Here is a 24,189-nt window from a genome sequence, read left to right as displayed (position 1 = left end):
ATTTTGTTATTTTTATCCTTTCACCACAGAGCAGGTATTATTTGGGTGGGGTTATTCAGTTAGATTCTGCAACAGTTCTGCTTTAGTTTTCAAAAATAACCTTATACAGAACTTTGTTATTAGCCTTGTACACAGTCTAATAAAGAACCTTGTACAGAACCTCATAGCATAGGCGTAGCTAGCTCTTTTTATGGCTCCCAGCACTTCTAAAAGTGAGAGCAAACAGTTGAAAGGTTTTGTTTTTGAAATCATATTGTTAACCTATTATTTAACAATGCAAGAACTGTGTGTTTCACATTTTTTTAGCTTCTATCTAATGTTGCAGCCAAAGATGTCAAAAGTATTCACATTCATTACACATTCATTACTGTAGATACTTGGGTTTAAAATACTAAAATTCTGTAGAAGTTGAAGTATCAACTCAAGATTTTTACTCAAGTAGGAGTGTAAAAGTTCTGGTTTTAAAACTAGTTAAAGTATAAAAGTAAGAGTAATGTAATTTTTCTAAATGATTATAATGTTATAACTAAAATGTTAATGTGGATAAATTTGCACTAGGATGCACTAGGCTCCCTGTTTCAGCTGCATATATGCCCATTGTAAATGAATGTATTTGTCTGGAGTTCTCTTGAGTCTCTGCATGAATCATTTTCATTCTAGGCTACATACATCTGCTATGTTCTTGCTTGAGTGTGTGTGGGGACGTGCGCAGGTGTGATGGATCACAGTATAAACCAATAGGGAGTCGGAATGGCATATGTTTATACTTCTCTACATCCAATCACAATCAGATTCACTCTATCTGAATGGAGAAATTTATCTTGATAGGGTTTTTTTTGACCGATGAGAAACCGAAATGAAAACAAGTTGAAATGAAATAGGAGTAACGAGGCTATATTTAAAATGTAAGGAGTAGAAATTTTAGATAATTGTGTGAAAATGTAAAAAGGAAAAGTAAAAAATCGTCTGAAAAATAATGTAACAAAGTATTTGTACTTTGTTGCTTCATACTTCTGGTTGCAGCTAGGCGTTGGTATGCCATTGGTAAATATGTCTGGTGCTAGACTAGTACTGTATGTTAGTCAAAATGAAGTTAAAAATTATGGGATGCTCTGAAAAGTCTAGAACAGTACTGAGTTTGAGTAGTTTCCTGCTTTTATTACTTATAATAAAACTTATAATTACATTTAATTACAAAAATCCTAAACATTTTTATTATCTTCTTATCTACCAAAAATTATGTTTAACACATTTACCCAAATGCTCTTGAATTTCATTGGTAGTTTGTTGCTAAAAAGGTTTTTGGGAGAGTTGATCATTGGGTGTTTTGTAATTTATTACTGTTATTTTTTTTCAGATGAGGATGAATGCTGAGGCAGAGAACATCAGCATGCCGCAGTTCTCCTTCTCACGCAGAGAAACAATGCCAGCTCACACAAGGTTCAGCACTGTTCCAGAAAACACACTGCGTGCTGCTGATCTGCACACAAGGACTTCGGTTTTCTCTTTTTAATAGTTAGTACATTCTGGTGCCTGAGAAGATCTTTCAGTGGTTTGTGGTGTTGTTTTTCTAAAGGTTTGAGGAAAGCCAGGATTATCCTCCAAGTGTGTCTCACAGCATGGAGCCACAGCAGGGTTTTGCCATATCTGCAGAGGCATCATTTAATGGTAAGCAGGTATACTCCAGTTCGTCATGTTTACCGTAAGTAAGAACATGCTGAAGAGTCGTTTTACAGCCACTAGTAGTAGAAGATTTAGCACAGTGACGCTTTTGTCCAGAAGGTGGAGCTGTAACTCAAGATCAGTGAGACTGTGTGCAAATTATAATATTTGATGTATAGCGACTTATACTACTTATTGTTTTTATACAACAGCTTACGACTAAAAATTAAGAAACAAATAAATACATACCCAAACATGTAAACACTTAATTAACCTAATCAAACACAGTTTCCACCGTAGGTAGAAAACACCCTCAGAGCTGGAGGAAGAAACCTTCTACTAAACCTGTACTACTAAAAGGTTTCTTTCACACATCAAAAGTCCATTTTAACGGTGTTGCTATACTATATATGTGCACTGATATACTAGACATACTGTGCAAATAAAAGGACTGCTAATGGTGATTTACAGTAACATATTTGAGACACTTTTTTTAGTCTACATTTGTTACCAAGAGCCTTCTCCACTATGTGTAACTCATTATCATGTTCATGTTTATGCTCCAGCTCACTGAAAACTCAAATACTACAAAATACTTCTTTACCCTGCCTTTGTTTAAATGTTTTAGAGGACTTTAAAGACTTTCATCATGAAACAGAAGGCACCGTGGAGGAACAAATGTTCCAGACTGATGCCAACAATACTTTTCAAAGTATGCACACACAAGGTCACACACCAGTGCACACCAGTACTCAACTTTTACTTCAATAATAAACAGAATAGAAAATAAAAAAACATTGTTGTTCCCATAAATTACCTGCTCATGCACCTACAAATTGTGAACAAGCAGGTCTGCGCTGTTAAAATAGCAATCTGCCAAAGGCAGAGTGCACCTGGCTCTTAAAGGCAATTGTAAGTAACATGGTCATTTGTTTCTTTTATGTTGTGTCCAAAACGCACCCATGATTATTTAAGAGAATTAGTACATGCCTTTAGCTCACTTAAAGCCACGCAAGGTGTACTTTTCCCATTGTTACGATAGCAAAGACACACTGACACGCCCCACATATGACACATTTACTAGTATTGTATTCCATGACTTGTGTAAGCTAAAGAACGGTGCACTGACCAGTGCGTTGTGCGTGTGGGGTTTCTGCAGTAAAAGTGGATATAAAGCTTAACTTTAAACCTTACATACATACAGTGTCTATCTGGGGCATACCGTGTATGCATATAATAGTTAAAACATTATTAAATACACTACATGTATACAAATACATGTATTTTTAAATGCATAATGTCTGTGATCTAAACTGTGCTACTGTTCCAGATGCCTACACAAGCAGAATTGCTTTAGAGAGACAGATGAGCAGAATCCCTGCTCATAAAAGCAGAGATCACACCACCAGCTCATGTCTAGACCACAGCACAGACAACATCTCCGCATTTGATGGCCTCAACGTGACCTTTGACCTAGCGATAGATGACTGGGATGATTTTGATGATGATAACTTGGTGCTTGCTAGTGATGTTTCTTACAGTACTGAAAAGCAAGGTGGCCAGTGTGTTCAGTCAACAGCAGGTACACAAGGTACATGACAAAACTACCATATAAAAATATACAGTAGCAGTCAAACATTTGGTCATTTTCATTCATATTTATTCTTTATTTGTATTACTTACTACATTGTATAATAATATTAAACATTTAAAACTATGAAGGAACACATATGCAATTAGGTAGTAGACAGGTTCTACCTCATCAAGCCGACTGAGAGAATAAGGCCAAGAGTGGGCAAAGCAAAAATTGCTACTTAGAAGAATCTAAAGTAAAAAATATATTTTGTCTTGTTTAACATTTTTGGTTTACTTCATAATTGCATATGCATTCCTTTATGATTATTAATCTATATATATATGGGTTTTTTTTTCATGTTTTTAGACTGTTGGACATCAGCTCCTTCTGGTTGTTCAGAGCCTAGGCACGGGTTGTTAAGACCTAACCAAATTACAAGGTCAGTCTGTGAATCTCTAATATTTCTATCTGCCTTTATTTTATCTCTGTTATGAGATAAATGATTTATTAAATTACATACTTCATTTTTAGGGTCGGACCCACAACTACTGTGCAAGAAACTGTGAGTTCCTTTTCTAGACATTTTAAAATAGTTTGCATCACCTCTTGCATCACCTCAACAAATGTGATCATACTTATTTTATTGAGGTTTTTTACACACTCCATATACAAGCAAATATATATATATACTTTCTTACAAAAATTTAAATACATTAATATTGGAAAAATGTTGATCAAAATTGTTCAAAAATTATAGTTTATACAAATATTACTAGGACGTAAAACTTTTAATTAAATTGTTGTTTAACTTAATGTTTTGTACTTGTAAATGCTTATTTCCAAATAGATAGGGGACATATTGTTCTTTTATTTTGTTTTAAGTTGGAATAGATCTGTGAGCTATACAAAACATGTTCAAGTTCATGTAAAAAAAAATAAATCCACACAAAAAGATCTCACCAGCTCCATTCTTACCAGTTTCAGTCCCTTTTATCATTGAACCATTTAAGGGCTCTGTCTCTTTTATTCAAATAATGCTGACCTTCCATCTAAGAATTTTTAAGCAATTTTACTGTCCCAGACAAATTTCCAAAGTTGGGATAAAATCTTGCTAGATTCGAGCTGAGTTGGGATCTTTAATTTAATTGTGTCTGCCCTATGCGTTTTGGCATTTTGATGAATGAAATCTGATTATAATGTAATTATTCATTAATTTATTCTCTTTTTTCTGACAGCAGAGAGAAATCCCTGAAATATCTGCAATAAAACATCCATCCTTAAATCTGAACGAGACAGAAACCCTCCCGAGAGGCCGACTGGATTTTTTCTCCAAAAGAGACCCAGCGCAAGACACACAGAAAGGTTTTGGCAGGTAGGAGAAGAAACCATTACACTGTCACAGTTTTTGTTTATAGTTGCCATTTAATTACTTCAATCATAATGATTTATTTGTTTACAGAGATCAAAAGGAGGAGAACAAAGAGGCTGACATGTTCGTCAGTATATTTGATGGGATTTTTTAGATTGTTTATTGGTTGTTCCTAAGGATAACATCTTTGTTTATGAGTGTTTTTTAATATATTTCTCTATACATGTTTATGTGTTTTTGCCTTTACTAATTATCTATTAAGAGGAATAGTATAGTGTCACTTTGCTGTTACAAGTTCTATGTCAGAAATAATATATGAAATAATTAACTAATAAATCTTTGTTCTTTCAGTGAAATCAGTGGTTGGTGTGGTGAATTTCTATATAATCAGTATCTTAATATGAGTCCACAAAGGCTATGAGTTACTCGTTTCTCTTTTTCAAGGCAACAAATTCTATTTCCGCTTATGTCAAGATAAATCAACTTAGATTGTTGGGATAGTTAATTTAGTTTTTCGCTTTTTTATTCATATATTACCACTTTGGTCCCAGAAAGTAACCAAAATACTGTTAACCAAACCAAGTCTTTACTAGGCAGTTACATGAAATGCTGCATAAAATATAAGGTAATCCCTGTTGTTGAAATGCATTTAACCTTTCTATTAAGCCAATAGCAGACCAGCAAGCTTGCCTGTTTTAATTTTGCAAATAATTTGCATATAATCAGTCAAATCTAAAATCTTGTTTTTTGAAATCAGTTTATATGGTTTAATGGATTTTTACTTTAAAAAAGAAAAAAAGAAAAAAAAAAAATATATATATATATATATATATATTGTAAATTTGTTCAACTGCCTTCTAGCAGTACACAGATGTTTAAAACCCACTAGCTAACTTTATTCAGAATCTGTTAACAAGTTTGTTAACTTGGAACATTTCCTCCTGGCTTTGGTTGGTTTCACACAAAAGCATTTTCTTTCTGCTGATTGGTCAGGGGTGGGTTTCCCGAAAGCTTCGTAACGCTAAGAACTTCGTTAACTCGTACTTAAGATTGATCGTTAATTAAAGAGTGTTTCCCAAACCCGTGCGTAACTAAAGTACTGCGTAAACTCGCTCGCAGATTAACGAGTGCTCTGACCCAGTCGTTATTCTTATATTATATTACTATTCATTATAATCAATTATATTATTATATAATTATCAATATTATTATATTATATTATATTATATTATATTATGTTATGTTATGTTATGTTATGTTATGTTATGTTATGTTATATTATATTATATTATAATGGCAACTTTGTCTGTGGCTTGTAGTATAACTGGGCATATTGGAATTGACCAATCAAACCCACGAATAAATCATTAAAATCCAGATTAGCGATGCTAGAGTTCTTGACATTAATGCTGCAAGAAATGCAATCAGTGAATTCCTGCATATGATGCTCACGGTTTAAGCAAAGCTGCAAAGTAGGTCCGGTGCAGGGGACGCCTGCGGTGTCTTTAATCCCACCTATACGTATTGTAAAGGGTGTCGGTGAATGTGCGGGTAATATTTAATAATATTCCTTATTCAGGTGCTTCTAACCAACATTGTGGCCGTTCATCTGGGCAAACTCTGGGGTGTGTCAACTCGCAAATATATAAGTACCAGTCAAAAGTCGGACACGTCTCATTTAATTATTTTATTTTTTATTTTTTTACATTGGCGATTAATATTAAAACCATGAAAACGATTAATTGACGCATATGGAATTGTCTAGTAAACAAAAAGGTGCATGGCCTTCACAATCCCCTGACCTAAACTCAACTGAGTGATTTAGGATGAGCAGGAGCCTCATAGAGTGTATATAAAACATATTTTGGTTGGTTTAAAAAAAACAGGTACATACGTATAAGTATCATTATATTATTTTTATATAATTTATTTTTTATATATTTTATATTATTTTTATATAATGATTCATAATAATAATAATAATAATAATACATTAATATTACTATCAATATTACTATTAATAATATTAGTATAATATCTATTAATATAATATATATTAACTATAATAATTTTAAAAAAGTAAGAAAAGTTTAATGTTTTAAAATAGATTAGATTTTTTATTATTTATTTAGTCATATGTATCTTTAGGAGTATTTTATTAATGCCAAAGTACATCCTTTTGTAATTTAAATTTCAGAATATGTAAAATGTTGATGATTACAACACAGTTCTACGTTTTTATGGTCTAATAGTGAATAAATACTGCATATATGCAGTGTTGAATCGATATTTGTGGATCGATTGAGCGCGCTGTGTCGGGGGAGGAGTCAACAAAGACGTTCTTTAACCTCGTTCGTTAATTTTCACTTTGCGAAGCTCTTTGGGAAACACTCGCAGAACTGGCTCGTTCTTTACTCACGTCATTCGTTAGTTCGTTCGTTATTCCCTAAGATTGATCGTTTTCGGGAAACCCACCCCAGAGCTGTATAGGGTTTGAGTTAATAAAGTAAATACAGCAAAACATGTCCTGTGTTCTGGATTAGTGTAGTTTAGCATAGAGCAGATTCAGAGATGCCATTAGTTAATAGCTGTATTTCTGGGTAATAAATCAACTACTCTTGCGAGTGCAAATCATCCAGAGGCTTTTTTAACCTGACTAAGTAGTGCTGGTGTAAAAAACACCATAAGTCTATTCACACTATCCTGGGATATCTTTTGAGTGAACATTGAAGCACTTTGGTAAGTAAAACATGTACTTTATATCCAAACTGTAAATGTAAAGATTATTAGTACGATTCTCATGGCTTAGTTCTGATTGTGATAATGTTCTTTTTGTCTCTTGTGATTATCAGTGAACCCCTGCTGACCTCTGTTGGTTCTCTAGCTCCACACTTCTGGTGAACTCTAGCTGCAGTGAGAGAATGGCATGGGTTTATCAGGTCTGTTTATTTTTACAAAAATGACAAATTGATTTAGTAATAACAAAAATGAAGATCAGAGCATGTCGCATTATATTTCAACATCAAACAGGTAAATTTGAAGATTTAAAAACATCAGTGGTTAAAGGTCAGTGTAACATTTATCAGTTTAATTGTATGACAGTTTGAGGATACATTTGTAAAGAGTAAATTTGGTAAAAAACCCTGGTTCTTCCATTTACAAAATGTATAGAACAAATAACAAACAAAAAACAAAGAGTTTTCATCCAGTTTTTAATATTTAATTTCTGCCCTCACAATCAGTTTCATTTTTTTTATTTTTTAACAAGAATCTGAGGGTAGAATTCACTTATGTTACAAAATGCAAAAATAGATCAATCTAAATCTAAATGAATTCATAATTTGTCATAATACACTAGAAATTTAGAAAAATAGATGAAAACCCATTACATTTTTATGAATTTGAATTACTTATTTATTACTATTTTGAATAATAAATGTGATAAAGGTTACACTGACCGTAAATGAAGGTGATTCTCTTGTACATATAATAAAATAAACACACATTGTAGTGTAAATAAAGCAGGATTATTCTATAAAGCAGAAATATTCTCGGAGTAGAAAATGTGTCTTCTTCTCCTCATACGTATTTCTGCGCTCTCTCACTGCCCTCCTCAGCTGACCGGGACTGGGCTGGAACTCTGTAAGCAACTGTATTATAGGCGCTATAAGAAAAACAGAAAGAGAAGAAATTAGACTTCGGAAATATTATAATGCAGGGTGTCTTATCCTGAGAGAAGAAACACCCAACAATGATGATAAACAACTTAATACAATAAGTACTATTTTACTGGACTGTGCTGGAGTAAATCATGTGGGCGCGGTGGTGGTATTGGGTCTCAGTCTTGGTCAGATATAGTCATATAAATGTTAAGGGCAGTAAAAAAATGTTTTTGTTATTTTGGAGCATTTCAATTGGTCCAGTTATAATGACATTCTGACTCTGACTGACACAATATAAAGAACAACTGCCAGATTTACATAAAAAAGTAAATTTATATAGTCACTTGTTTTTGTTTTTTTTTACTTTTTGTCATAATGTGAATCTGACAGTGATGAATGGACCAATAGAAATGCTTCAGAGTGACCTGAGAAAATTTAACTTCTTCTTAAGGTTAAGAAGATTTAAAATTTTTAGGATTGTTGTTGATAAAGATTCAAATCAGTGTATGCTAAATAAAATGTTACATCAACATACTGCTTAAAATCACCACCATAAATAATACTACTACTACTACTACTACTAATAATAATAATAATAATTATTATTATTATTATTAACAATAACATGTATGTATATAACATGTATGTAATATAAACTATATCAGTAGTAATAATAATCACCAACATTTTAAAGATTGTTTACATTTCAATGTAATGATGATGATGGTAGTATCCTTGTTATAAAAAGTGATTAAATAAAAGTGATTTAAAAATAAGCAACGAAGGATTAAATGTAACTAAGTATTATCGATATCATAAGAATAACTATTTTTATTTCTGATGTTTTGTCATATTGTATTTAAACAGGTCCTTACGGTTTGCTGTCAACATGCATCCCTTTGAAGGCTACACACTTCAAAACTCCTCCAATCAGCAGCAAGCCGGCTCCGACCCAGGCCACGAAGAGGGCGGGTCCAAATGTGTACCTGTGTAGTAAAGTGACTCAGCGTAAGGCCTACACCCAGCCAACCACACAAACTCAGGTATTCATGGTTAAAAAACTGTCCTGTACAATCATCACCAGCATTTTCCTGTTATTTTACAGTGCATATTATGCAAATTACTTTAACAGAATTATACTGTTTATAGAATTCAAGCATGTTACTGTTATTTTACAGTGCATGTGACGTATAATTAAGTAATAATACACTGGAGGGAGTGCTATAATGTGCCAATATTACATGTTATAGCACGATCCTCAAGTGTATTATTGCGATTATACCACAGTTCCATTACCACTGTTTGGTAAAATGTTTTTGAGTAAAAGAGTACGAGAAAATAGGATCTGTTTGGTTATTAACACTCTGCAAGTTAAAATAGTTCCATTGCTGCTCTGTTTGTAGCTGTGCTGTTTGGTTTGTAAGCGCTGCATTGTTGCTATGTCACCTGTATGCGGCGGAGTAATACATGGAGAGCTTCGGTTACAGTGCATTCTCGGCTGATAATTGCGCTCATAGGACACCTCTCAGCAGATCACATTGCAGGGTCGGTACTAACTGTGGTATAATAACTGTGGTACTGCAATTAACTGTTTTCTGTCTGGAAAACTGGTTTGATAAAATAATAGCTGTAAAAAACTACCTACAAAATCTCCCACAGTGTTTCGAGAAACAAACACCCTTCAGACTGGGTGACACGGGGCATAATTTGCCCCGATAAATCTCTTTTTTCACCGTTATCCAGCTCAAAGTAGCTCCACACCTCCTTACTAGAATCCGGAGAGACCTGACATTTAAAACGAGGCATTAATAACTTAAAAAATGCACAATAGCATAGCAGCCGCGCCAGGAGTAATGACCGCGCAGAGCTGAAGCTTACGTTATAGGATAAAAACATTGGTTTTTAATTAGCTTCTTGTGCATTTTTTAAGTTATTAATGCCTTGTTTGAAATGTCACGATGTGGAGTTACTTTGAGATGGATAACGGTGGAAAAAGTGATTTATCGGGGCAAATTATGCCCCGTGTCACCGTGTAAAAATTTCTGGATCTTAGAAAGCTGTGGGAGAGCGGGGGTGTGCTATTCATCAAAGATAAGTACTTTTTATCATGTTTTACTACAACAAAATCAAATTCTCCTTTAAGATAACAATTGGCATGCACCTTAATTAGGTACAGTTCACCCCATATTGTGAGTAAATATTCGTTCATTAAAATTGAGCAGCTGAAATTATGTCACAATTCGCAGTAAAGAAAATGGGAACCTGGCAGTCAACCGTGATAAAAAATATAAGAATACAGCAAATCTGTGTGTTTATTCAGTGAGTTTCATTACGTGGTGGCCATGCTCATCCCCATCCCCTCCATCTGCATCTGGTTCATCCCTCCATAATTAGTGTTGTAGGTGGTCTGGACGAAGCTTGTCACTATCTGGTTGGCATAAATGGACGCTCCAATAATGGCGCAGATGCCTGAAAAAGAGTGGAACAGTTGGTTACTATTATTGTTTCAAACTCTTCCATTCTTCTTAGTCCCTCGAAAGAACATAAACTGATAAAATTACCCATTTTTATTTGTCCAAATGTTTGTGGGCACCCCTTTAAGTTGCACCTATTATGTTGTTTTATACTGTGATTACAATTACAATATATTGTGATTATTCTGAATTGTAACTTCATTGTGTCTTATTACGTATCATATCACCAAGTTCTATCCAATACACATCCGTAGTGAAATTGCACACACACAGCTTGTCTAGTGCTTAAATACTTGTCTAGACTTAAATACAGACCAAAAAAAAGGTACAATCACAAATCTCTTATTTTGCCCCACGATAGTGGTGATAGAAGTAGGTTGACCTAGCTTACAGTATAAGCTATCTAAGAAAACAGGTACTAGCAATATATTAATGTAGCAATGTATTATTCCACAAATAACTATATATTACATGTGTCAGTTGTTAAAAAAACAATAAATAAAATTTATCACAATAAAATATTCTCCTTAAGACAATGAGTACAGTATTTAAATGTAAATTAAATGATTAATGTAAGATTAGTCAATTGAATTTATGTATATATTATTGGTGTAAATCAATCAATTATTGCTTTAATCACAACTATATTCTGTGTAGTAATAGTGTACTGTGGTATACCTGGCAGGCTTAAGACGTTTTTACTTTACTATAAAAGCTCAGGGTAGTTTTTATGCTTTTTAAATTAGAATAGTGTTTTTAAATTTGCGCTGTTATTGAATTAACTTTAAAATATCTAATCAAGACAAATGTAGTATATTTAATCAATTCTGTTTACCTGCGGTGACGAACATGATGCCAGCCGTCAGGGTCATCTTGGCCTTGGTGGAGACCTCCGTGTTTCCCATTTTAAAGCATTTCAGAGAGAACAGCGAGATTAGAGTGGCGATTAAGCCCAGCACAACTCCGATCACCATCAGCGCCCTCACAGCCTGGAACTCACCTACAATAGAGACAATATTAAACTTTGAATTAATGTTAAAATCAGAAGCAGAGCTGCTATTGAAACAACACTACACTGTTTTCCCCAAAAATATCTATTTAACAATAAAAAAGTGATTTTTCTTTCTTTTTTTTTTTTTTTTTTTAATATGTACAACAATGTTCCCAAATTAATTTCCATATAATATAACTATTTTCTTTCAGAAACATCTTTTATCAAATTTTTTTCTTTTAAGAATAGTCGCAATTAACTTTCCTTTGTGTTTTATTATTTTAATATAGTTATTTTGTCCAATTTATCAAAGTTAAGAGGGTTTTTCTCCAATAAAGTTGAAGAAACAGTTGTTATTGAAGTACTTTCTTTATCGTTAAGAGAGAATTAGCGTATTTTAGAAGGGAACCTGTGAGTCTGACTCAGTCGTCTGTGTTTGTTTGATTGCTGATAACAGTATTGACTGAATGTGGACCTGCACTGTTTAGTTCTGCATTCATCATCTCTGTGTTCGCCTCCAGCAGGTACAGTGAAATGACTGCTTACTCACCTTATATAAGGGAGAGTTACTCCATTACGTTTCGTACAGAAAAAGTTTATAAAAATTATAATTTCAATTAGAATCGGTTTTTCCATTTAATGGATTTGTTTAATATTTGCATTAATAAAGTCACAAATAATCACAATTAATCTGTATAGCTTGTGTGAGCTTGTAATGTAATATGTTTTTAATGTAAATCTCTGCCCATTGATTCTTTATAACTACACTCATCATCAAATACATTGTTGCAAACATATCTGCATTTAGAAAGAAGTGTGGGATTGTAAAGAAAGAAGTTAAAAGTTACCAGGAAGAACAAATTTGTACAAAATTTAGACTGATATGGGCTATATTTATTGATCTACACATGTAGAAGTAATGTGTAACGCATGTGCAAAGCATGTTTAATGCATATGTAATGATGCCTCATGCCAAATGTCTCAGCAGTAGGAGTTGTAGAGGTTCCTAATGGTGTTTTGTGATAATCAGTCCTATGCAGCTCCAGGACCTTAATGGTTGCAGGACCTTATTAATGTAATGTTGTTGTGTCAGCATGCCTGCAATGAAGACCAATAGGGATCTGGCATCATACAAAATAGCTCGCCACACCATGATGCCAGGCCTTCTGGACACGTGACATGTGACAATGAACCGTTGATCTTGGCGCTGACCACAGAGCCTCCACACACATATTTTTTGGTCGTCTCCACCAAGAAAGGTTTTCATGTCCATAAATAGCTGGCACAACTACATACCAAGTTTCATTCCTGTTGGTTGCTTTCTTCTGGTTGCAGCTATTTTTTGATGATGAGCGTACACGAAAGGCATGGCTATATTGCTATAGTATTGTATAACAGTTTAACTCAATTTAAAGAGCAGGAACTGAACTGCAGTAAAAATATGAGTACTGTATTACAATCTAACTCAATTAAAAGAGCAGAAAGTGTACCAAAGTAAAAGAGTATAGGTACTGTTTCACAATCTAACTTAATTAAAAGAGAAAAACTTAACTATAGTAAAAGTATGAGTACTGAACTACATTGACAGGGTCTGTAGTGTATCCTACACTCTAAGAAATATAAGTACAGATTTGTACTTAAAAGAGTACAAAGCTTGTCGCTGGGGCTGTACCTTATATTGAGGCACAAAAAAGTACCTTTCAGTGAAAGTCCTTTTTTGTACCCATGGTTTTTGTAGCAGTAAAGATCATAAAGATTATAAACATTATCATCAACTAAATATGTCTCAAAAACTTGATGATACAAAATTGTCTGGCTTTCAAATAAAAAATGTGCAATTTAAATATATATTGTTCATTAGTACAGTGATGCAGAATACTGAATGTACCCTTTGGCTGGTTAAATGGTACAAATTTGTACTTATTGCTGTTAGAAATGACTTTGTACTTCAGAGGGAACAAATCTGACCCCGTAAAGACCAATATTGTACCTTTGAGGGTACAATTATAAAGAGTGTACCTTCGAGTACAAAAAAGTACTCATATCGTACCTCTGTTTTTTAGAGTGTAATGTAACTCAATTGTTAGAGAAGAAATTGAAATATTATTTAAAAGTATGGATACTGTAAGACAATAAAAGATGCTATAGCATAATGAAACTCAATTCAAAGTGGGAGAATGTATAAACAGTAAAATTTAAAAAAGTAAATGTTAAAACACATAGAGTACTTGTTTTAGTCTATAGCAATGACCAGTTTAATAAAAAATGTATTGCATTTTTTCATCCACATGCTGGAAATCTATATAAAGAGTGAATTAAAGTCTTTTTGAGACTATGAAGTAAAACAATTCAGTTTTCAGTTACAGTAATACTAAGATCACTTTTTCCATAGTATTCCTTTTTTTTTTTTTTTTACTTTTTTACTCATGAAAGACCTTTAAATGCCACAAACAGTTAATACCATCTTGCTTTTAATTTTGTGCAATACATTTCCATAATTCCATATAAACTTTAACTTTAACTGATTAGCAGCAAAACTAACACTGAACTGAGCAAAACTAACATTATTAATATTAATATTGTGATTAAAATCTTCACCCAGACCCACCTGAGTACCCCAGGATTCCGTACAGCGGCCGGCACTCGGTGAACCCAGAGGTGGACACTTCACAGTCCTGCCACAGTCCCTTATAGGTGTAGACAGAGGTCACCACGTCGCCCTGCCGATCTTTAGTGCTCCAGTTGTTCATAACAGTGGCGGCGATGACCGCTGCCACTCCGATCAGTCCTAGAACAAAGCCAGCGGTCTGCAGGATGGTGTTCGCCATGGTTTCTCACTCTCTGGACTGAAGGGCAGCGAAGTGGTCAGTGTCAGGCTGGAGGCTGAATTGAAGCTGGACAGGGCGGGTCTGTAGGTTTAATCTCAGTGTGTGTGTATATATAAGTGTGTGTATGTATGAGTGTGTGTAATCAGGTGGACACACCTGTGCACCCGTGTTTAAGTGACACCCATTTAAGGATTTAATCTACAGGTCTACTGTTCTGTTCTGTGTTACTGTATTACAGTAACCCACAAGTTTGTGAACCCTGTAGGTTTGTTTGTTTTTTTTTTTCAAATATTTTACCTAAAACTTTTACCCAGAAAGTCCTAAAAGTAGATAAGGAGAACCAAATTAAAGAATGAGACTAAAATATTAATCTTTATATTTATTCTTCTTCAACCATTTTTACGTAGAACCACTTACTGACTCTAGGGTCATTGTGTTGCTGCATGACCCACGTTCCTTCTGAGGTTTATAACACTGAAAGATATTTTCCTTCAGAATTTGCAGGAATAATTTAGAGCTCATTGTTCCATCAAATTTGGCCCAGATGCAGCGAAACAGGCCCAAAACATGATACTGCCACCACCATGTTTCACAGATGGAATGCACGGCTTTCTTTTATTCAAACATGGCACTTGTTTTTTAAAACAAAAAGCTCTATTTAGTTCTTATCCATCCATAAATCATTGTTTAATCCAGTAGCCTTCTGTCTTGTCTGTGTGATTTTTAGTAAACTGCAGACAGACAGGTGTATTCTTTTTGGAAAGCATTAACATCCACCAATGGGAAAATATACCATGGGTTCCTTTGTGACATGGATCAAATTGATGCAGAAATATAGAAAATTATAAAGGATTTTAATAACCACTGTAAATGATGTAGAAATCTATTAATATTTTAGAACGTTATACTGCATATTAAAGTATTTTTGTCATGTAGACCCTTGAGGATGTTATGAATATTCTGAAACTGGACTGTATAGTTTGAGGAGTGAACTAAACCAAAAGTTTTGGTTGGAGTCTCAGTTCTGCTAATCACCCAGTCCTGTTTACAGTATCAACATTACAAGCACATCATTTCACAGTCATGTGGAGGATGGATCACTGTCTGTTTCAAAGCGGAACACGGCTCAGTGTGGGTGAACTGGCGACTTGTGTGAGCTGAGATTTGACTCAGCCACTGCCCCATGATGCTTCAACTACAGAGTTTAACCCTTAGAAGTGCAGAGTTCTCACAGCTGTTTATATATTGTAAATAAAACTTCTATTAATGAGCACAGTTTACCCACAAATTATATTAAACCTATTAAATCAAATATAGTACAAACCTACACCAAGGGTTCTTTAGTAAATGTAGCTGCCATTCCTATAATAAAATATATATTTTTTTCATATATTTTTTATTATAATTTGTCACCCCAATTTAGTTGAGCCAATCAAAACACCCACTTAATACGACTCTATCTATCATTTGTAATGCTCCTGACTCTAGGAGAGTAAGGACCAGCACATGCCTTCTCCAATACATGTGATGTCAGACTTTTTTAACTTTCACCAATCATTTTTTAAGATTTTTTTTAAGAATTTTTAAGATAAGATAAAATCTAATCTAACCAACTCAGAAATATGAAGAATTCCAAGCTAATTTCACCACCTTGCAAGTTTAAAATACAAAAAGATCTTTCTTAAAATTCTAAATAGTAGTGCATTTTAAAAAAATAGAATATCATTGAATTTATTTTAAAAAGGACATTACATGGCACTCCAAACTGGTCATTGACCAGTAAATTTTGCAGTTCTTTTGGAAATCAAGGAACCAGAGTTTGGAGGAAGCTGTGTCATCTGCTGGTGTTGATCCACTGTGTTTTATTATCAAGTCTAAAGTCAGTGCAGTGTTTCAGTGTTTTCCCACAAAATCTTACAGCACTTCATGCTTCCCTCTGCTACTGACAACTTTTATAGAGATGCAGATTTCATTTTCCAGCAGGATTTGGCACTCTGCCCACACTGCTAAAAGTACAAATAGGTCTTATATAATATGTACATTTTCTAAAATACTGATTTTGGGGTTTTCATGGGCTGTAAGCCATAATCACTCTGTGTTTAATACATCTATATAATATATCAGTTTCACATTTTGAATTGAATTACTGAAATAAAGTAACTTTACAATGATATTCAAATTTATGAGATGCACTTGTATATATAGGAGAGTAAAGGGCACCCTAGAGTTGTGTTTTTCAACTTTTTTTGAGCCACGTCACATTTTTTACATTGCAAAAATCCAACGGCACGCCATCAACCAAAAATGTTATGAAATGACACATTTTAGCCGAATTTTGACAATATGGTTGCTTAATTCATCTACACTCATATACTGAGTTATATACTGAGTGATATCACTTTTCAAGCAGGTGAACAAAATGGCACTGTTAGCTAGCTTTTCACCACACACCAAGCACAATGGAGTTGATGAAAGATATCTTTCGTCTTTGCTTTCTTTTGACTTCCACTCATACTAGAGCCTTCATTGGGGTCTGAATTTTGTCCCGGGCCCTGTTCAAAGTTTGGTTTATTCCTTTTCAAAAATCTTCTCCATCACTGTCCACCTGTCTGGTTCATCACATGCGTCACATCTCCTGTCACAGAGTATTAAGTCAATTAGCTGCTTCCTCTACTGACGTGGAAGAAAATACATTACTTTTAAAACACTCTCACTTGACAATGTGCCAAGTAATGAGCAATTAAAGAAATTGGATAATTTTCCACGGCACACCTTACAATATCTCACGGCACACTGGTGTAAAAAAGAGTGGTTGAAAAACACTGCCCTAGAGGGTAATTTTTCCCATATAAAGAGCAGCCACTTGTCTTTGCCACTTTGCCAATGTTTTTTTAACACTAGGGGGCAAGAGGGGAAGCGTTCTCCCAGTGCCAGACAGGGAATCAGTTATGTCCCAAAAACAGTTTGATTTGTCACAGTTCAAAATCTATGCTAGAGCTGCTGTCTTTGCTATGAAAAACTTAACTTTAGGGCAAGTCTTTAAATACTCTTTTTATACCGTTAGCCTTAACCCAAACCCAAAGCACGGCTCCAGTTAGACTCAACAACTGAATCGCTCACCCTCAAAACTTCTGGTTTCACTGCTGGTACAGAGTGATAATCTCCCAGTTTCAGAGTAATTATTAGACTAATAAGGCAAAGGTTCTAAAGGGTTAATGAGAGAACAGTCAGTATGTAATCACCTGCTTGTGCTTTTCTTATCACAGGATCAACAAAAGGGTGAAACAGGGACTCGCCAGGTTCTTATCGGTGGTGTGAATATAACATGCACTATTCAAAACAACCAATCAGAGAGCTGAGAGAAACAACAGCGTAACGGCTACTTCTCCTGCAGTCCCAGGTCAGTTAACCCTTAAACTGCAGGATTACACTCAAATGGTGCAAATAATGGGACAAAACTCGGATTGTGTCCCATGACTTTTGGCATGTCCAATGGAGGCTAAAGAATGCAGCATTGACCTTTGGGATATGTGGGCAGGGTCTCCTTCAATGAATGTGGATGTGGTTCCTGCCAGATTCATATTTAAACTTATACAAAGTGTGGACATTCATAAACCATTCCTTCATGACCAATTTACATGCTACAGTCCCATGACTTTTGGCATGTTAGTGTATTAATTGGCTATTAACTGTAAAATGTGTTTTTAAATAACTGAACTGAATAGAACTGTACATAAAGTTTTTTTTTTAAATGTTCCTTAATGCGCCTTAAGGGATTCCTCCAGAGTTCCAACTGAAGAACCCTTCTTAGATCTTATACTTTTAACTGTCTAGGCTAGTGGGTTTTAATGTTATGGCTGTTTAGTTTATACAGTACTAGTTAAATGTTTGGACACACTTTGTCATATAATGTTTTTATTTTTTATTTTTCCTCACATTGAAAATGAATACTGAAGTCATCCAGACTTATCTGAGGAGCTGTTAACTTGCAGTTGCTGAGGCTGGTAACTTATCCTATACAACAGTTGTAACTCTTGCTCTTCTTTTTCTGAAATGGTCCTGATAAGTGCCAGTTTCTTCATAACCTTTGATGGTCTTTGCAACTGACATTAAGGATACTTTTAACGATCTTGAATTGTTTTGGATTGACTGACCTTCATTTCTTTTTTTTCTTCAATTGTTTTCTTTATTTAGTTGAGTAGTTAGAACATTATTCAAATAGAGCTATTCACTGTATTCCTGTAACTCTACCTCTTTACAAATTTACAACGGATTCTCTCAAACATATTGACAAACATTCTTGATGAGTTCAGCACAGCTGTTAACTGAAAACCATTCCAGGTGACTCTACCTCTTAAAGCTGACAAAGAAAATCCAGCCAAGATGTGAAAAACTGTCTTATCTAAGCAAGAGGTGCTACTTTATAGAATGTAAAATATAAAACATATTCTGGTTTGTGTTATAATTTTTTTTTTTTAAATCCATAATCTACAAAAACACTGAATTGAACTTGGTATTGGTACTATGTATATTTAGTGGGTTTTGTCACAAAGCAGATGTACTGCGGAGAGGAACCAAGTCTTACAGCAAATGTTGCACTGAAATGTTTTATTTTGCAGTCTATATTAATAATATTTTTTTTTATACAAACACTGTATGTATTTAGCAAGTTGCTAGCAAGTAGAAACTTAAGTAAAGTAAATTGTCACACAATTTTAAAATACATAAAATAAAAGGAAACTAAAGTATAAAACAAAATAGATAAATATAAACATAAAGTTAACATAAACTCTGTATAACATTAGATTCAAATAAACCCCAATAAACATGAAGTCAGTGGTTACAGATAGTGTATACTAATAATTAACTGTATATAACATCAGAATAAATCCAAAAAAGTCAGTGAGGGTATATATCTGTAGTTAACGCTATATAACATTAGAATAAGCTCAAATGAACATATAGTCAGTGTTCAGTGAAAGTGTCTACCTGTAATTAACTCTATATAACATTAGAATAAACCCAAATGAACATTAATAAAGTCAGTGTTTGGAGTTTTTACTCTATATAACATTAGATGTAAATGAAGCCAAATGAACATAAAGTCAGTGGTCAGTAAGTTTACTCAGAACAGAGCAAATTTCTCTCCCAGCACCACATAGTCTTAATTGTGCTCACCTCTTGATCACAGAGCTGCTGAGCAGTTTGAGTTGAGTCCAGTGAGTCCAGTCTTGCTCACGCCTGGAAGGAGTAAATAAGCTATCGGCGGCTGCAGACCAGACGTTGACCACAGCGGACAGTTACACGGCACCACGTACCCAGGTTTGCCTGCCTGTGCTGGGCATCCCAGTGTACCAAAGAGTGCATTATGGTACCCCAGCGGGGAGGTGTGCAGAGCATGGGGCATTATTTCTTGGACTTTCTGGACTCCAGCAGCGGTGCTGAAGTGGGTTCCAGTGAAGAATTGTGACGACTGTGCGGACACTGGTGGATGATGGAGGTACCTGGGGTTGTCCGGACAGTAGGTTAGAACGTCTCTGGCTGGAATTGGTTCTCCCAGGAACTGATGAGAAGCAAAAGTGAACCTGTCATTCCTCAGCAAGCCCTTGGACTTCCTCCTGGGTCTGTACTTGTAGTTTGGATGCTCCTTCATGTGCTGGGCTCGGAGTCGCTTGGCTTCGTCGATGTAGGGTCTCTTCTGAGCCTCGGACAGGAGCTTCCACTCGGCTCCCAGCCTCTTGCTGATCTCAGAGTTGTGCATCTTGGGGTTCTCAATCGCCATCCTCCTCCTCTGGCCTCTGGACCACACCATGAAGGCATTCATGGGTCTCTTGACATGATCCACAGACTTGGACATGGTCCTCCTGAAGCATTAAACTGATTAGGAGCGATTGGCGTCAGCAGGAACACACTTTGAGACGACCTGTCATAAGATTAGTAAGGCACTGGTGGTGTACAGGTGGAGGCTGGAGGATGTAGAGCGTGGTCCATTCTTCTGAAGAGGCTGCATGTTTCGACTAGACAGTTTCGGAGCGTGTGGCGATGTGTCCAGATGTGTGGAGATGTGTTTCTCTCAGTTTGAGCAAAAGCTTTAGTGTGGAGAATGAATTAGCCTCAGCTTTCAGCCCCTTTCAGCTCCCTGCACCCAATCAGCCCCAGCAGCATCATACTATTACAATGAGAGCAGAAGCATCAGCCATTCAACAGAAAGTCTTAAAGGAATGATGCTGCGTAGAAAAAAAAAATCACAAATGCATTTATCCCACTGAAAAAAAAACTGTACACTTCCTAAAACATTTTTCTTTTAGCAATTCAACTCATTTAAACTCTAAAGTATTCAAACAATAAAGCACCTCAAATCAACTAACTAAAAAACATACATTTATTTGCAATCACACAGAAAACACAATATATCATAACATAAATTGTGACTGCATAATTAATCGAAAAAAAAAAATACATTGCAAACAATGGAGTAGTTTTTTTATTCTGTGATACAAATTATGATAATAAATAGCACAATTTTCACCAGAAGGTGCCCAATGAACCTAACATGTAATAATGATACTTAATATTAATAATTAACTCTGTGTCAAACCAAAGACTGGAGTACAATAACTTTTGGCCAATATTCGGAAATAAAATGTCTTTGGTGGATATTTTTTTTTTAAAATGAGAACATTGTGAGTTTTCTATTTACATCAAGCTGAGAAAAACATTGTAACATTTAATTATATTTGCCCTATGCGATAATTGCACATGTCAACACTTCAGTGACTATGCTGAAACAATATATTGTAGTTCTTAAATGCAACAGTTGAGAATAAGTTAAGAGTAAGTTGCATTAACACTTTTACTTTCTATAAAATGACACATTTTGGTGCAGAGAACCACTGAATCAAACTTATTCAAAGTTTATTTAAATAAACTTTAAATGTTTTTTGTGGAAGACACTTTGATCCTTTTATTTGGCTCAATGGCTGAATCTTTTGCTAAAGCCTTGTTTAATTCTCTCCACTAAATAAACCACGTTTGGCCTTTGTTCTGCTGGCAAAAGAAACATCCACATGATTAGAGATGTTCTTCTCATCCAGCTCCTCTGAGAGAAAGTCTTATTCTTCTGCTCCTTCACTGCTGGAGTGAAGTCAGGCATTAGAACACAGCATATGAATAAACTTACACCAAATTCACTATTGATCAAGCAATGGATCTGTAATAATCTTATTTTACTATGGTTATTCAACCACTGGCCACTTTATTAGAAACATCTACAGTACGTTGTGCGTCCACTCACTGTCTACTTCATTATAAACACCTACTGATCTTGTGCTTCTTTGCTACTCACTGGCCACTTTATCAGAAACACCAAGCAGGCTTTTGCTTTCACACACTGGCCATTTTATTATAAACACCTACTAATCTTGTTCTTCCAAACACTGGTCAATTTATTAGAAACACCTACACTACTTTGTGCTTCCACTCACTGGCCGTTTCATTAGAAACACCTACCTCCTCAGGGTTAAACCTTCTGGAAACTGACTCTCTATAGCTCTACTATCCTCATCTATCAGTTGCTTTTACTTCACCTGTCAGTGGTTTTAATGTTATGGCTGATCAGTATATGACATTTATTGTATGTAGTCTAATATTTGAGCATGTCCTTGTAAACTTTCATCTTCAGCGAACGGTTTTCTGACGTCTCCTAGCAGAAAATGAAGTACACTCTTAGGAGGGAAATCCTTGCGATTTGCTCGGCACTGCAGGGATTTTGGTAAAGCCTGCACTTATTTTAATCATATTTAGGAGAAGTCGAGCTCCTCTAATAGCCTTTCATGGAAATATTGCCAGTAAAGTGTGTTTAAGGAAAGCGAGGCGACAGATCCAATCCTGAGACATGTCATCCACCACCTCCTCCCAGTCTAGTGACATTAATACTGGGAGCATTTAGAGATAAATCCAGTTGGCCGCTCCAGCAGGCTGATCTGCAAGCCTCCAGATCGCTCGAGTCAGCAGAAGTCACTAAGACACATTTGCAATGAGGCGTTTGAGAGGAAAAGCGCCCAGCGAAGGCCGCAGATCTGGAACGCGTCGCACCACATTAGTCGCCGACTTGCAAGTGAAATGTGTTTGGTAAGCAGGGTGACGCTTAAGAGCAGCTCAGCTCAGCTCTTATAGGATATAATGATTATTCTGGGCGGAAATGTCATATAAAGCATCAGTGACCCAACGCAGGTCAACAACTTTCAGTTATTCAGCTAGCCACTTTATTACCAACACCTTCATTGTATCTCTTGTACTTCACTATAGTGAAAATATACAGGTAGAGATATCCAGCATGTGTGTCCTCCAGCATTTCTGCTGAATTCAAAGGTATTATTACAAATGACACTAAATTAGTTGCAGCAGGGTTTCCAACTGTTTTGACTTTGTTGGGACGTTGGTTGAGGCAATAGTTGACGAAGCTACATTTGGGGGAAAAAATGTTTAAAACGAAGTTCAGCATCAATAGTTTTCACAATGAACATCCAAACACGCCCGGGTGTATTTTAAAAAACAAAATCAAAAATAAACTTGAACATTGTGGACACAAAGAATTAAGGTACGTTGGAAAAGAAAAAGACTAATGAAAAGAACATCTCTCGAACTGTTAAACATGGGGGTGGATGGATAATTTCTGTTTTGCAGCCAGTGGCATAGGAAAACGTCACTGCTAGATAGAAAGGAAGGATTCAATTAAATGACAAGCAAATAAAATGAGAAGAGAATGGTCTAGCCATGGCCAGTTGACCCTTCCCAAACAAACTTAAACATCAGACCTCAAAAGAGCACAGCAAAAAGACAACCTCAGAACATAACAGAACTAGAAATTTCTGCAGGGAGAATGGATATTATAGAATAATTATATTATACAGCATGAAGAGAGAATAGAGAAGCAGATTTTGGGGGATTAGTTGGAATGTTCAAAGATGGAGAGAGAAAGCATTAAGGCCATCAGGGGGATTGGTCTGATTATAGCAAGGCTCATATTGTGTGCAAAGACCAGATACACAACTTATCATCCCCGGCTCAGCCGACTTAGCTCAAAAGCCAATTGTCTTCACTGTATTTTTTCTAAACTGCTGAATATAAGTAAGAAGAAAGAAAGAGAGAGAGTCAAAAAGAAGGGCTTTTCTCTATACCCACTACTGATGCTATAGAGAATACACAGTATATTTAAAGGATAAACAGGGTTTTGAATTTGTGTGTGCTTAATTTTCATTAATCTAGATGTCACTGTGTCTTAAAGGTTATTGGAGCAGCCTTATGACTGTCATATAGTCCTGTATATAAATGATGACTGATTAAAAAACTGAAGTGGTCTCTTCATTTTTCCAGAGCTTTTTATATACATAGTACACTGACCAGCCATAGCATTGAATCAGACACAGCAGTGCTGCTGGAGTTTTTCAACTCCTCAGTGTTCCTGACAGACTGAAAACAGTCCTGTGGGTTCTGTGTTTAGCATTGTGTGGGCAACTATGCGCTCTGTTGAAGGACTAGAGAATGACAGACACAAATGGTTCGGCAACTGATTTAGAGCTCCTGTCTCTCTGACTATACTTTACCTACAAGGGGAAGCAGCTACGT

At 35.3% G+C, this 24,189-nt stretch overlaps 3 protein-coding genes across 13 annotated transcripts in view; 1 reads left to right on the top strand and 2 right to left on the bottom strand.

Moving 5' to 3' along the window:
• hfm1 (helicase for meiosis 1) overlaps positions 1 to 5,075 on the top strand; it is a 29,902-nt gene extending 24,827 nt beyond the window's left edge. For 6 of the 11 annotated variants that reach the window (XM_049467104.1, XM_049467106.1, XM_049467109.1 and 3 more), the window contains exons 34-41: positions 1,358 to 1,440; positions 1,577 to 1,668; positions 2,291 to 2,374; positions 2,993 to 3,253; positions 3,605 to 3,677; positions 3,770 to 3,800; positions 4,474 to 4,610; positions 4,698 to 5,071. In XM_049467104.1, coding sequence (XP_049323061.1) covers positions 1,358 to 1,440; positions 1,577 to 1,668; positions 2,291 to 2,374; positions 2,993 to 3,253; positions 3,605 to 3,677; positions 3,770 to 3,800; positions 4,474 to 4,610; positions 4,698 to 4,761 — 825 coding nt within the window. In that variant the 3' untranslated portion in view covers positions 4,762 to 5,071. Of the gene's footprint in view, positions 1 to 1,357; positions 1,441 to 1,576; positions 1,669 to 2,290; positions 2,375 to 2,992; positions 3,254 to 3,604; positions 3,678 to 3,769; positions 3,801 to 4,473; positions 4,611 to 4,697 lie in introns of all 11 variants that reach the window. The other 5 variants (XM_049467113.1, XM_049467110.1, XM_049467112.1 and 2 more) reach the window with 5 other exon arrangements.
• Positions 5,076 to 7,534: 2,459 nt separating this feature from the next.
• On the bottom strand, positions 7,535 to 14,640 carry cldn18 (claudin 18). Its single transcript, XM_007245171.3, has 5 exons — positions 14,343 to 14,640; positions 11,579 to 11,743; positions 10,603 to 10,738; positions 9,145 to 9,255; positions 7,535 to 8,271 (listed from the first exon to the last, which is right to left on the bottom strand). The coding sequence occupies exons 1-5, from the start codon at positions 14,560 to 14,562 to the stop codon at positions 8,187 to 8,189; spliced, it is 717 nt and encodes a 238-aa protein (XP_007245233.3). The 5' UTR covers positions 14,563 to 14,640; the 3' UTR covers positions 7,535 to 8,186.
• A 4,903-nt stretch (positions 14,641 to 19,543) lies between these two features.
• Positions 19,544 to 20,944, bottom strand: LOC103039590 (transcription factor Sox-14). Its single transcript, XM_007245170.4, has one exon. It carries the CDS (start codon positions 20,417 to 20,419, stop codon positions 19,748 to 19,750), a length of 672 nt encoding a protein of 223 aa, XP_007245232.2. The 5' UTR covers positions 20,420 to 20,944; the 3' UTR covers positions 19,544 to 19,747.
• Positions 20,945 to 24,189: the final 3,245 nt, after the last annotated feature.

The sequence above is a fragment of the Astyanax mexicanus genome, chromosome 18 (assembly GCF_023375975.1).
Source record: "Astyanax mexicanus isolate ESR-SI-001 chromosome 18, AstMex3_surface, whole genome shotgun sequence".
Lineage (NCBI taxonomy): Eukaryota > Metazoa > Chordata > Actinopteri > Characiformes > Acestrorhamphidae > Astyanax > Astyanax mexicanus.
Note: the sequence above shows the minus strand (reverse complement) of the source record. Positions and strands in the feature narration are given on the sequence as shown.